Here is a 14,140-nt window from a genome sequence, read left to right as displayed (position 1 = left end):
GCATATTCTGCTCCTGACCTGGGGTTTGAAACAGCTTGCTCTACTTTTTAACCAGGGGTGGGAAAGAACAGAAACACAATGGTGCATCTAGCAGGTCTGAATCAATTGCTGGGTATTATCGGTAAAACTGAGCTAATTTAGAGGAAAAATCTACCCCTTAGCTCCTTGTTCCCTTTGAACCATCTGATCGTGGTGGCTGGTCTGCTGGCCATGGCAGTGCAGTTCAATTCAATCTCTTCTCCTTCGACGGCAATTTCTTTCTGGATATCAATTATCAAATTGCGTGGCGGGACTAAAATGAAAAGCATACAAATCAGAACAACAAGGTCAATACATTTTGAGCATTAACTGATGCATTTCTGAGAGCCTATTAAAAATCTGCTCAATGATGGAAAACAGCTGGATTTTGGGGGGGAGGAGAAAGCTGGATGTGAAAAATCAACAGTTCTCTTAATTTATCAACTCCCTTAAAATATGGCTTCTTAATATTGACAATAAATATTTCCAGAGTTGCAACTTCACTTTGCATTTCATTGACCATCGCCTGACTCGTGTTTCTTCTACACGCTCCCCCGACCATGCACCATCCCATACACGGTGACTGCTCTTTTAGACTGCCCAGTTTGGATATCACATAAAAAAAGCAGCATGCAGAGTTAAAAAGAATAAAGCATTTGTACATGGTTCTTGACAGCCTGTGATGAGGAGAAAGAAGAAGGCTGACATTTAAAAGTGCATTACTTACCTATAGTCTTAACTCTCTGAACGGTTGTAATTTCTTCCCTTGTGCTCTTTAGCTTCAATCCTCAAGCTCACAAGGTTGAGGCTGGCCAGCAAAGAAGTACATTCAGTGCTCTTAGCCACCCCCCTGAGTATGGGCCAGAATGGATGCCATAGCCTTTACCTGCCAGTGCCTTTCCCATCAAAATAAACCACAAGACAAACCGAATCCCAGCTCTCAGGAAAGAAGTAGAGCTAGCTTTGCATCTGGAGACAGCTACTTTTTTTGCATGAGATTGCAATAATTGCAGGAAGGTAATTTTCCTCTCTCTCCAGGTAAGTATGCTCTATAGATCAACCCTCTCATGAACTTCAAAGCTAGAGGGCTGTAATCATCAATGAGAAATAATCCAATAATATTTAGAAATCGGCTAGAACCTAAGGGAGATAACAACCGCTGTAGCATATAACCAACGGACGTGACAGAAACAAGCTTAAAGATGCTGAAATAGGGACAATCATCTCTTTACATGAAAGAGTTGGTAGGAAGGGAGATGCAGGCCTTACTGGGCAACATGCAAAAGTCTAGAAGGAACAGAGTTGTAAGTCAAGGAGATTTCCAAAGATAACATTTTTGTTCTGATCATTATGATTAAGGAATTGTATGGTTCAGATATGACTAATACATTTCTCAGCTGATGAAGAACAAATATGTATAAATACCATCCAGATGATCAAGCAGACTAATTAGTCATTCGTGGCTTTCCTCTAAGAACAGACTATAGATTTGAAATCTGTACGTGTTCCAATGAAGCGTGAATAAATTTACATATAGTAGCACTGAAGATATGAAAGTACCCAAGAAGAGAAAAACAACTACGGAGGGAAAGCAAGAGGCAGCACCCTATTGCTTCCTGATTGCAGCCATAGGAGAAAGTTGGTCTGCGCTCCAAGGTGACTGCCAGCCAAAGCACATAAGGAGAGCACAGCATTAAAGCCTCTCCTAAGGTACCAAACGGGATCTCCTTGGTGAACCTAAGTGTCACACCGAGTCAGACCAACTGGCCCAGGACCCTGTCTCCAACAGTGGCAGCGGTAATGGGAACTGAGGTCCTAGAAAGAAGAACCAAGGATATACAGACACTAACTACCTTCTTCGGGGAAGTTTATTAATGATGAGAAAAAGAGATCTGTGACTCTCATTCCCATTCCTCCATGTGACAGTCATCTCATCTCCCTCACTTCAGCAAATACACACACTTCTGCCTTTGTCTCGCCTGGTAAAATAAGGATTTGCACCAATCTGCCGTGAACTTGCACACCAAGGTAAACACACGGCGCTATGATTTTTATTTTTTTTAAACAGGGCTCTGGAATAGGAGACAGAAAAACATGGTTTGCCTTGAACCTTGAAAAGCATCTTATTTATAAGGGGAATCACTACCCTAGCACTCTAATGTATTATTGAACACAAACAGTATTTACACAGGGAGCAATTAAACAGGTATTATTTCAAATAAATCTCTAGCAATGAATGAAATTAAATTAAAGCTAAATAATTATATACATCTGAACGCACATAAATACGAGAGGAAGTTACATTCTCAGCTGAATACCAGAAAACTGAACTAAAACCTGAAAGCTGTTGATAAATTTGAGACCCATATTAGGGCTAATTATAAACATTGTTTCCACAGCTTAAAACCACTAAGGAAGAAGTGAATCTCATTAAAACACAAGGAAAAAAAGTCTTACAACTAATCAGTGAGTGAGATCTGAGTTTAAGATCTTCCACTACGATTCAGGTTCCCTTATTAAAAGGATCTTAAAAGCCAACACTAATCTTTAGGCATGGCTGTAACAGTATTAGCTATTTTGGGCAGTAGCTATATAAATCCTGTACCTGCATATGTACCGCAATCTCAGAAACCATGAAAAATAGACTGAAAAGAGAGAACTCAGTATGATTGCCTTGGTGAAAATGTTGCTTCTCGATAGAAAACAGTAACATTCAACACTGGAAATGGGGATGCCAACACAAAAATACATGGAAGGTGTCAGACGGAGGGTGCTAAATTTGTATACATGTAAGAAAAAAAGATAAAATGGTGGCTATAAGCTCAGAGTAGGTAAAATTAACCAAAAGCCACCACTTCACCTCGTAGTTATGGTTAAGATTGTGCAGAATACATTTAGCAACTAATAAACATGCAAAGGCAGGAACATCTTCAACATATCAAGAGGTTTAACAGATGTGGATATACACAACACTTTTCTTAAAGAACATCATAGACAGCAACAAAGATGCTATTATTCTTCATTATATTTTAATCTTAGACAAAAAAGTTGAACATATGATCAGTGGAGATAACTTGATTTCTGGGTACAGGGATGCACAGGCTGCTGGATCTTACTATGAGGAATTCTGAAGTAACTCCGAATGAAAGAAAATTAAATTAACACATTAAATAGCTACAGAAAAAAAATCCACAGCTTTCACTATTGCTGCAGGCTGCTGTGAAACTAGAGCACCAACTTTTTTGAGAATCAAAGCTATCATGTGTACCCTACTGGTGCCCTGGATGTTAACTGGCAAAAGAAGAATTAAAAAAAACCATTTTGGTTCATCCCAGGGAGAATAACCACCGGCACTCACTCACAGAAGGAGCAGACTGGCAGAAGTACATACAAGGGGAGGGAGTCGACTGCATGGTGCCAAAGGAGATGGAGATGGAGATACTGGGATTGATGGTGGTGGTGGTGTCCTAGGCAGGACCTCAAACCACAGCAAGCCTGCATGCAGGGAAGCTGAGCTATGAGCTTTCAAATTGAGGAATAAATAATCATCATCTTGCTGGATTTTACTAGAACTTTACGTAAGTAAAAAAGAATCCAACTTTATGGGGCCTTACATTTTATATATTCCCTAATTTTACACAAATATACTTCTTCCCTTTCCATCCTCACTGAATGGGACCCATCCAGGACCATCATTGCAACCCTCCGCTGCTACTGCTGCAATCGGACAGCGCGCACACGCTCTACAGCCCTAAGGAGGAAAGACACGGGTTGAGGAAGGTGCCGGGAGGGCAGCGTGTAGGATTACTAGCAGGCACGGCTGTCTCCACTCTTCCAGCGCATGCCATTCCCCAAAGCTGCTGGCTGGTCTCCGCACTCACACTTGCTCCAAAAGACCAGTTGTGAATTCAGAAGTTCCTACAAGAGAGCCGGCTGGGGGATGTGGTTCATCCTCACAGAGCCCCGGTAAGGCAGGGTGAGGATTATCCCGCATTGCACAAACGGAGGAGCTGACAGCATTTAAGAGACTGTGACAGACAAGAGCGGGACTCACTCTATTAAGCAAAAACGTGCCCGGAACAAAATGCAGTGAAACCCCGCCGGTCCTCCACACACCGGATACTGCTCAGAGAGAATCACGCTGAACATAATCACCAGATAAATGCTGGAGATGAATGGAGGCATTCCTAAGTAGCAATTAAAGGCTATGATATCCCAGGTGGTGAACGGCTTGTGAGAAGGCTTTTTGATCTTTGCTTGCCACTTTCCATACCTTGTCCAGGACCGAGCAGATCCAATCATCGTTAGCGAAAGAGCACATGAGAGAAAAAAAATCATTTTCTTACCAAAACCACGGCACGGTTACAGACTTTCAGCAAAGCCTTACCCACCTGATGTAGTTTCGGCAACTTTTGCTGGCTAGAACAGCTACCAAATAGTTTGGGGAAGTGCATATACATTCCCTTTCCCCCTCCCCTCCACCCGGAGACACTCCCCATTAAATGAAGACAGAATTTAGTAGTGAGCATCTCTTAATTTCTTACCAAGCACTGTAATAGTAGTATAAATTTCCTGCGGAGGATCAGTGTAGAGCTGGCAGAAGTATCTTCCTTCATCAGAAACGGAGACATTTGTCAATGACACTCGGAGTTCACTGTTGGAGAAATTCACTAACTGAAACCTGCTGTCCTTCAACGCTGTGGAGCAAACAGATCGTTAGCGCTGGTGATGAATCCGTAAGATAGTACACCCCCCACCCACAGAAACACGGCCGAGCCGGAAGCCCAAAAAAGGTGTAAAGGAATCTAAGCAAAATTTCCCAAGCGCTCTGACCGCAGCTTTCCTGCTGCCTTTTGCATTTCAATCTGGGTTTAAACATTATTCGTGTTCGCAGATCAATATAAATAATCAATACAGACTAATGCACCTTGCAAAACACCAGCGATTAGGACATCATTCATTTGTTGGAAAAATTAGGGGTGTTCTGGCAAATGGGCTGTCATAAAAATTCAGGCAGCCATTTCATGACTGTAAGCAGACTGCAAGCTTGGAGGCTGGACCAGGAACTGAAAGAGCAAACAAGGAGGGAAAGGCCAATGCAAGATTTGGGTTTCTTGTGTACGTACTAACTGCCCAAATTCTTATGGCAGCAAATACTGCAGCCACTACAAACCAAAAGCTCTTCTAGTGCTTTGGAGAGAATTATTCTCTTATAGTAAGTCCTTGTGAAATATATAGCACCATTGGGTCCTGATGAGGGTCCAATACATGTTACTACAATTTGGGGGGGTGGGAATCTATCTATGGTATTTGAGGAATGGCCCTTTCTTTGGGTTGTGCTTATTTAATGCAGCTGGGTGCTTGCCCATCCTATCCAGGCCCAACAACACCCATTAGGTTCGGGCAATTTAAATGCTTTCTTTCCAACTATTAGCCTTCGCTGGGGTTTTGTCGCAGCAGAAAACAGACAGCATCATTCACCAAGGACCACAAAGACAAGGGTTTTTGTTTTGGCTTTAAAGAAACTTATTGTCTTGAAAATTCTAGCCTTCAAACCAAACATATTACTTCTGAGAACATTGCACTCTCCCTGCTTTACCCTATTCAATTGGTTTGTGTCAGCTAAATATTTGGTGTTCAATTGCAATTCACCCTGAATTACTACAATCAATTCCTATTGCAAAGTAAGACAGTCTGACTTTTAAAAGGGACCATCAAGGTTTCCATTAAGGAGAAAGATTATGATTGCCTGTTTCATCTACCCTCTACAGAATCGACTAAACTTTAAGCGTCTAACATTAAATTTAGAGGGGGGAAAAAAAAACCCTTAGCCATCTCTTTATACAGAGTGCAAGGAAAGCGGGGGAAAGTTGTTACTGAATAGCACGGGGATGGGACTTACGCCTGAAGTCTCGGAAGTAAATGGTCTGTCTGTTGGGATTCAGCAGCTGAATCACTGAGTCATCGCTGTTTTTGACTCGACAGCTGATGGTGGCCACATCTCCCTCCACTACCGTCACATCCTCTGTAACCAGGTTCTGTCCCCCACCTGAAAAAAGAAAGCAAATGTTAACTAGCGCTGAGGTTCGAAGTTGTGTCAGCAGCTTTTGCTGGAGTCCTTCCAACGGAGCAGGAACAGAGGAACGAATGCCAGGGGCTGCCGTACCGATGCACATCGTCCCCCATCTCGTGGTGACTGCAGGAGGCTGCTGGCTTAGCATCCATGGCCACAGTCAGCCTGCAGCAGCACATCCATGGCTATGCCTTCCCCAACCCCGTGTATCACGGCTGCTGCACTTGCCTTCCACAGGCATAAGCTTCATCCCACAGGCACAGCGGGGTGTGGAGGGAGAAGATGGGTGAAGTCTGAAAGCCTGTTAGGAGTTTCGGTTGACAACGCAAGGCAGGCACGGTCCACGGCGCATGCAACGAGACTTACTTAGCCAATACATAGTTCAGTCGCTCTCCATATATGCAACATTGGAAATAGGGATGGATACCCTAGGGACAAAAAAAAATGAGGATGCCCCTTTTGACTGGCCTGAACACCGCTACATCAACCTGGAGTACCTGGGAGTGGTTGGCGCTGCGCAGAATGGAAACGTAGCAATTGCTTGGCTCAAAAAGGGGCCAGATCCCTCCCACAAGTAGGCACGGCTGCTATGCATGCGACCAAAGCATGACTTCATGCAACTGAATTGCAACTCCAAGGAGAGTGCGGCAAAGCATCGATGCTCCAGACTAGTCCAGTGACCCTCATCCAGGAAATGGTCATCTGGGTGGGACCGGAGGAGTTTGATACCAAACCTAAGGGCCATAAACTAAGTAGAGGTACAGATCTAAAGATCTTGATTTTAGCATAACAAGGCAAAGAGCTGACCCTGTAAACAGCCTCCAAATATGCAGGAAACCTGGGGTTTCCCCACCAAGCGGCGTGGAAACCTGGAGCCCAACCTTCAGCTCATTCAAGGTTGGGCGTGCTTGATAAAGAGAACTGAGTACTGAATATTACAGGATGTTAAAGATGAGCTTAAGGAGAGAAATGGAGGGACGCTTTTTACTATAATCAACAAAAATTCATGACGATAAGGACCAAGAAGCATTTCCTTGGAAAGGCTCTCGTATCCCATCCATCCCTTTCTTTCCTCCCCAGAAAAAGAGCAAAAGCAGCCAGACAAACAGGTTTCCTGAAGCATCTACCCAGCAAGACGGTATTTACACACAACAAGATGCATCTTGGGGCTGGCGGGGAGGGACGATGATGGGCAGAGGTGTATATTATTAGAAATATAGTTCGTGCCCCAGTTCTGTGCACAGTGGAGACCAGATCATTTCCAAACTGGAGAAGTGCACGGGCAACTAAGGCACCTAGTAAAAGCATAGCCTAAGCATGCTCAGATATGGGGCAGAAACATGTATTCAGAAATCTTCGCTGGAAAAAAGCAAAACCCTTGCCAAACTTTTGTCTTCTAAACCTATGAATAACTAAAAAAGTAAATGCAAAGGGAACTGCAGGACATTCAGGATCTTCTAAACAAAACCCAGCTTATATGTATAAATGTTAAATAACTACAATCTGTTAACACGTTAATTCATTTTAAAGCCCAATCAATCTCTGCAGCACAACTTCTATTGTTTCAATCTGCATGGGTGGTGTTCTACATATATTCTAAATTGTAATCTAATTACTATGAAATTAATCCCTTTAGGCAACTCCATTTATGCCCAAACTATACTTATCCCATCGTTTGTGAGCCTCACAAAAGATCTCTATATTCATGTGGAAGCAGATGCTTACGCTCGCCTCGCTGTTGGTAAGCAAGAGACTAGTAGAGCGATGGCGGTACGTCCAGTTCTAGATGGAAAGCTAAAAATTTCCCCCGGCAACTGAAACGCTCGTATTCACGAGTCGAAGAGCTGCCCATCGCTAGCCATCGTATGGTTACAGCACCTTAAAAACAGGGGGGAAGTCATTGGCATGCTTGCTATTTTCCCAGCAACAAACAATTAGTAAGTAGAACTAGTCAGGAAGCTGTCAGTAAAACATTTTCTCATTTGAACCTGTCAATTTGCTACGGCCAAAGTTCATCGTGGGAACAGCAGTTTCGATAAAACTTATGGAGAAAGATTTGCTAGGGACAGGGCAGAATTCGTGGTCAAAATTAGCAACCCACCTCACACCTCCAGAACAGCTTGGTAATTAGGGCACTGATTTGGAGGGAGCCTGCACCAGCTGTTATGATCCAGCTGTTATATCCACGGGACCCTGTGCTGATACAGCTTAGCTGAATCATCCTGCCTTTGATGCCGAATAAAGAAGGGTTAAAGTTGCAGTGGTTCTGCTGCACCTGTATTGCTACGGTTCTAACTTAACGGCTTCTATCAGTATCCTTTGATATCAATTCAATTGCCATGTCTGCCGATGCCCTCAGCCAGAATCTGTAGCAAATTGTGGGGTGGTGAGAGTCTGGTTTTAATTTTTCATTAAAACATTTGAAAGGCCCCATGCTGAAGAAGATGATGAAGAATGGGAAAGCTGTTTGAAGTCTCAGAAATATTCATGGGACGAGAAAAGAGTCTCCCGCTCGGGTCTCAGGGAAATCGCCCTGAGCTGAAGGAGGGGCGCTGGCTACAGGATGCCCTAAGGAGCTGGACCTCTTGGAAAGAAGAAATCCCTTTCAACGAGGTGCAAGTTGTGGTTTGAACATAAGAATGACCATTTCCTGGATCAGATCATATGTCCAGCTTGCCCAGTATCGTGTGTCACATAGGGGCTGAAAGGGAGAGTGAACGGGGTCTGACCGGGGTTTATTCCCCACTGCTCCTCTCTCCCTTTCATCCTTCACCCTTTCTACTCTGGATTTATTCAAGAAACACTTGGATTCTTATCTTGCTGGGGTCCTGTGACCCCAGCTGACTTCCTGCCCCGTGGACAGGGGGCTGGATTTGATGATCTTTGAGGTCCCTTCCAGCCCTAACGTCGACGACACCTATGAAGGTCTAGGAGTGGAGGCTCTACAGCCCCAAGTCTTCATCCAGCGAGGAGGACTCCTGCACTGTTCTCAGTGCCGGACTCCGAGACGGACCGGTTACTCCCAAGCCCCAGTGAATGCCATGCACGCCACCGGTGCCACCAGATTTCTTGTGCCATGGAAATACTGGACCAACGCAGATGTATGACTCTGCAGCAAACATCACGGACCCCCAAAGCGACCCTTCCCTCCACGAAATCCCACCCGTGCAGCGTGGGGGTTTTAGGTGCAAAATGATTTACTCCTCAACAGGCCGTGGTTTCATTGGGATGCCAGTGTCTTAGTGCATGAGGAATTGCCTGTATCCCTTCTGGATGTACCTCTGTGCCGGGGACGGGCTTCTCTCCTGCAAGCAGGCTTACCAAAAACCCAGCCAGGCACAGCAACAAGCTGCTTGACATCGGGGTACTTATTTTAAACTTCATCAGCGTTGGGTGAGGGTCTCATTTTGCTGGTAGGCAACAGCCATCACTGCCTGAGCATCCACCGCTTTGTTCTGGAGAGTAGAGTTTTATCCAAATGAGCTCTTGTACATTGGGTACATTTTTTTCCCCCCTGCAATTTACCCAGGACCCAATTACGCACATCAAGACTAGGGAGAAACTGTACTGAATATCAAACACCTTGTTTACTACTCTGCTCTTTCTGTAATACTCAGCACACTTAGCCTCAAGAGAACAGCTTTATTTCCATGGTGGACGTTTACCAAGTCGCTGAACTCGCACCCCCCGTTAGCCTGTTAATAAACAAAGCTCTCCATCTGGTCTGAAGAAACCAGAGTTAAAGCATGCACTAAAAGGGCAAAGCAGAAACCAGATTATGCTGCGACAGACCTAGGATACCAGAGTGGCTTAATGAAGTTTAAACAAAAAGAGTGTTTTGTGAATAAGCAAAAGGCTACTCCCCGTGCATTAAAAGAGGCAGGAAAACGCTCAGATCAGAGGAAGTAAAATTAGTGTTTAACCTATTAGCATCAGGGACCACGACAAAATGCTGCAAAATTCTGACTTGGTACATTTTCCCAACCAAAGCAATTTGCTTTAAAAAAAAAAAAAAATAGATTGAGCAATCCGTCCTCTGATTATCAGAGATGCACTTATTTTTGTGAGATGCTTTTTACTTACTACGTTTAATCAGTAGGTGATGCTGTGGAAGTCCAGAGATGGAAGAAAAATATTCTATGCAATTACTCTCTGAGTCTGGCAATCATTTACAAGTCAGCTGCACAAAACCTCTCTCTTTAATGAACTGAAGGCAATGTGAGAGACTCATGCCATGATATCTGGGTTCAGGTTTTAAAGAACGCAGGGAAACATAATTGGGAGGAAAAAAACCCACAAAAAACCAAAAACCTAAGCCTTGCATCCTAATTCTGATTTGCCTCATAATTGATGTGGATTCTGCCAGGTCACAAAATAAGATGAAGGAATCCTGAATGAAGTGAGGGCAGCAGCTAACAGGTAAAATAATAATAAAAAAAGACACAAAACAGAACTTGAGAGGATTAGCACCCAAAAGAGAAATACTAATTGAAGCCCCTTTGGGTCACTACTTCGATCCTGTCTGCTTTCAAACTACAAAACCATTATGGACAAAAGGCCCAACTGGAAATGGTTTTCACTTGTTGATAAAAGCAAACACACAGACTGGGAGAAATTCTGCACCTTTGATTGGTGAGATGTGTTGAATTAAATTTAATGATGGAAAAAGGCAAGGCATGTGGGCATCTGGTTAATGACTATAAAATGAACAGAACTGAACCGGAGGTGGACATGGGAGGTGCCAGAGGAGTCATCAGCATCGGGAAGGCATCGAGGTAGCTAATGACTGCACATACATAAAGACGGAGCGAGGCCTACAGAGTCCAAGTCGAACATTAGTCATGATGGCGATATACAAGCTTTGATGAAACCTTGCAACAGAGTCGGTATTTTTGAGCGCCGACATTTAACGGGAGCTAACAACAACGCAGGGATACCATTTCTTTATTTATTTCAAAATAAAGTCATATATTTTGCTCGTTGCAATTTAGTGCTACCTCCCCCAAGGAAAACGCACATTTTAACAGGCTGATCAATTGTTGCCTACGGGCATGTTGCTCAAACTCACCGATAAAATTATAATCATCAACCAATGTAAGGAAAATCCCCATGACGGAGGTGTCCCCCCAAGGCTGATGATGAGAGTTGTGAAGAGCAAGCAAGAGGCATTTTGGTTTTTCCTCCAGATGGCAGGAACCTGAACACGGAGACCACACTCGTCCCTCTCCCTGGCTGCAAGCAGAAGACCGGTCTGTGCCAACAGTGTCCTCAAGGGTCCTCCAACTACAGAGTTCCCCACGAATTCAACCACTTTTCTTTTCCGTGGAAAAGACAGATGCATTTATGACACTGGCCCCAACTGAAACCCTTTGAGCACCCAAAAACCCCAGGGAAGGGGGCTTAACATCTACCCCCAGCACTCTTTCCTGCCTAGGCAGGGGTCGGACTCGATGATCTGTTGAGGTCCCCTCCGACCCGAGCATCTATGAAAATACTGGCTACAGGGGAAATCGTGGCAAGAGACTCTGTGAAAATACTAACAATACAGCTCTGTGCATGTCCTGGTGCTCAGCCTTCAGGGAATCAGATCTCTCTCAACTTCTCTTACTGCAACAGGGCGTCGGGCAAACATCCCCCTCCCTTCATAGCAATAGATGAAGGACCAGGGTTGTGCAAATGCAGTCTGTTGGTGCGCTCTGTATTGTAAATAATGACTCCGACATAAATAATAATGATGATTGTGATCATTATAATACTAATAAATTACAGCTACTGAATAATAAATCACAACTTCTAACAAAGCTCTTTCCTGCCCCAGTGCAGGGGAGGCTGGACTCGATGATCTTGTAAGGCCCCTTTCAGCCCCTAAAATATATGAATGCGCTCACTCTGGTTTCACAAGAGGCCAGGCATCTTGAAGATCAACTCCATGCTGGCATAACAGCTATATTCTGACAGGTTTTTCTGTGTGAATCCAAAAAAAAGTGTTTTATGGATGTATTCAACTAGACACGTCATATTAAAAAAAACGAGGAATTTGATAATAGCTCAAGTTCCCCCAACCACAGGTTGCTGCCAATACAGAAGCAGCAAGAGGTACCATGGGGGACTAGCAGCCAGAAAACTAAATGTTATCAGAATTTCTATCAAACCTATTTAAATAAGAGTCCAGCAGAAAATTCAGCCGGATACGTTCTCCATATTTCTTCATCAACACAACGTTCACTACAAATCATTAACAAAGCTATTAAGATTTGATTTCCATCTAAGTAATTATTGTCAGCATATTTTTTTACATTTACTTTAAAAGACTCAGTCCTATCTTTCAATTCATTAAACTGTTCCTTGCATTTGCCGAGTTCTATATCAAGTCAGAAACCTATCTGAATTAATAAGAATTACAGTAAAAGTAATTTAGAAATAAATTATTTGAAGTTCAAGCCACTGAAGCTTTTGATGATGGCATGTCGCTCCATTAAAACAGCCGACTGATTTCCTTGGAAGTCCAGCATCTGGGTCCAAGCTGGCATGAAGATGGGTCTCGAGGGGGTGTTTCTTCTTCTCTAGGCCTGGGGTTAAACGATGGGGCCCAGTGAGCTCTTCATTTTCCGAAACAGCTAGTGTCTCAACCTTCATGAATATTTGAGTGTTTATTTTGAATCAAAAGCCTCCCAAGCCTGACCGCTGTTTGCAAAGCTCTTCTTACCCCATTGACCCCTATCCTCGTTTGTTAAACTAAAAGCACCAGACAGTACAAGTGAGCTCTTTCAGTTATCTCTATGCATATTCAGTCTTATATAATAGGCCAAAAAGATTATTAATGTGAATCAAGCAGATTATAAAGCTTAGAGATACAAAAAAAATAAAACATACTATGTGAAAGAGCAGCCTCCTATTCCAGCTTCCTGTCTAACATTTCAGGAAATTACTTGCAATAATATTTACTGGTGGTAGATAAATATTTTAAAGTGTGTTTAATTTCAATAGATTAATTGGGCTCACAGCACCAACAACGTATTGCAACAGAAAGAAAAATTACAAAGGGGGTAAAAGGAGGGTAGAAATCAATGGTATATTCCCTGAGCAGAATCACAGGGGGAAGTTGGAGAGGGGGAAGAAAAATGCGCTTGATAATAGAAATCTTTAGATATTGTCTAATAATTAGCAACGACGCTCATACCAAGTTTGGAATAACCACCAAAAAAATCTGATTTATATTAACGTTGGATACATTTTATTCAATTAAATTTAATTATTCACAAATGGAATGCACACGAAGCTTCAGTATCAGATAATATATGAGTTCCTGTCGAGATATCTAATACCAAGTTAAAAATCTCTTCCTGCTTAGATGTGCACTACGCGGGTACGTCTGATTAGTTTTAAATTCCAAAAGCTTATTACGATGAACATTTTAAATATGTAAACCACATAATAGACTGTAATGGCTCCTTTGGAGTCATTAGGTTCTATACGGTAAATACGATGCAGTTTCACAATAGTTTAAGTATGCATTCAGATAGCAGCCTAGAACAACCGGTTACTTTGAATTTTATCAGCGAACTGCACATTTTCATATAGATCATAATAATATCTCCTTGACAACAATTAAGGTCAATTGTCTCATTCTCGTGGGACATTTGTTATTAGAAACAAAGTAAGGAAAATATCAAAATCACAAGGAAGTAATGTAAATGAGACGAGAAACGCAGATAATCCAGCTTGAATGCTGAAATTCCATTCATCGCTCACCTCTTCAAAATTTCAATTAAGTATCAATTACCTAAAAAGTTCAAGTTAACTATTGTTTAGGGACAAATTCAATTAGTCAAGGACAAAGCTCTGGCTTAAAATGCATCTTTTCTGGTTTATTTATTTTCTTTAAAATAAAATGAGCTTTAGTGAACGCATCTGCTTCTTCACGATGCGTTCTTTTCCTTTGGAACGCCTCTCTTGCACGGGTCTATGCTTTTAACCACGCTGGTAAATGGCTGAGGGCCCTCTTTAAAAGGTGGGGATGCATCTCCAGGGCTGCAGCTACCTCCATTT

At 42.8% G+C, this 14,140-nt stretch overlaps 1 protein-coding gene across 2 annotated transcripts in view; it reads right to left on the bottom strand.

Moving 5' to 3' along the window:
* CADM1 (cell adhesion molecule 1) overlaps positions 1-14,140 on the bottom strand; it is a 190,367-nt gene that overhangs the window by 60,859 nt on the left and 115,368 nt on the right. For both annotated transcript variants that reach the window (XM_006030335.3, XM_006030336.3), the window contains exons 2-4: positions 5,921-6,067; positions 4,563-4,715; positions 155-292 (exon numbers count right to left, since the gene is read on the bottom strand). In XM_006030335.3, coding sequence (XP_006030397.1) covers positions 155-292; positions 4,563-4,715; positions 5,921-6,067 — 438 coding nt within the window. The remainder of the gene's footprint in view (positions 1-154; positions 293-4,562; positions 4,716-5,920; positions 6,068-14,140) is intronic.

Source organism: Alligator sinensis, unplaced genomic scaffold (assembly GCF_000455745.1).
Source record: "Alligator sinensis unplaced genomic scaffold, ASM45574v1 scaffold1626_1, whole genome shotgun sequence".
NCBI classification, from domain to species: Eukaryota; Metazoa; Chordata; order Crocodylia; family Alligatoridae; genus Alligator; species Alligator sinensis.
The sequence above is the reverse complement of the archived record's forward strand: the minus strand, read 5'-3'. Positions and strand labels throughout refer to the sequence as shown.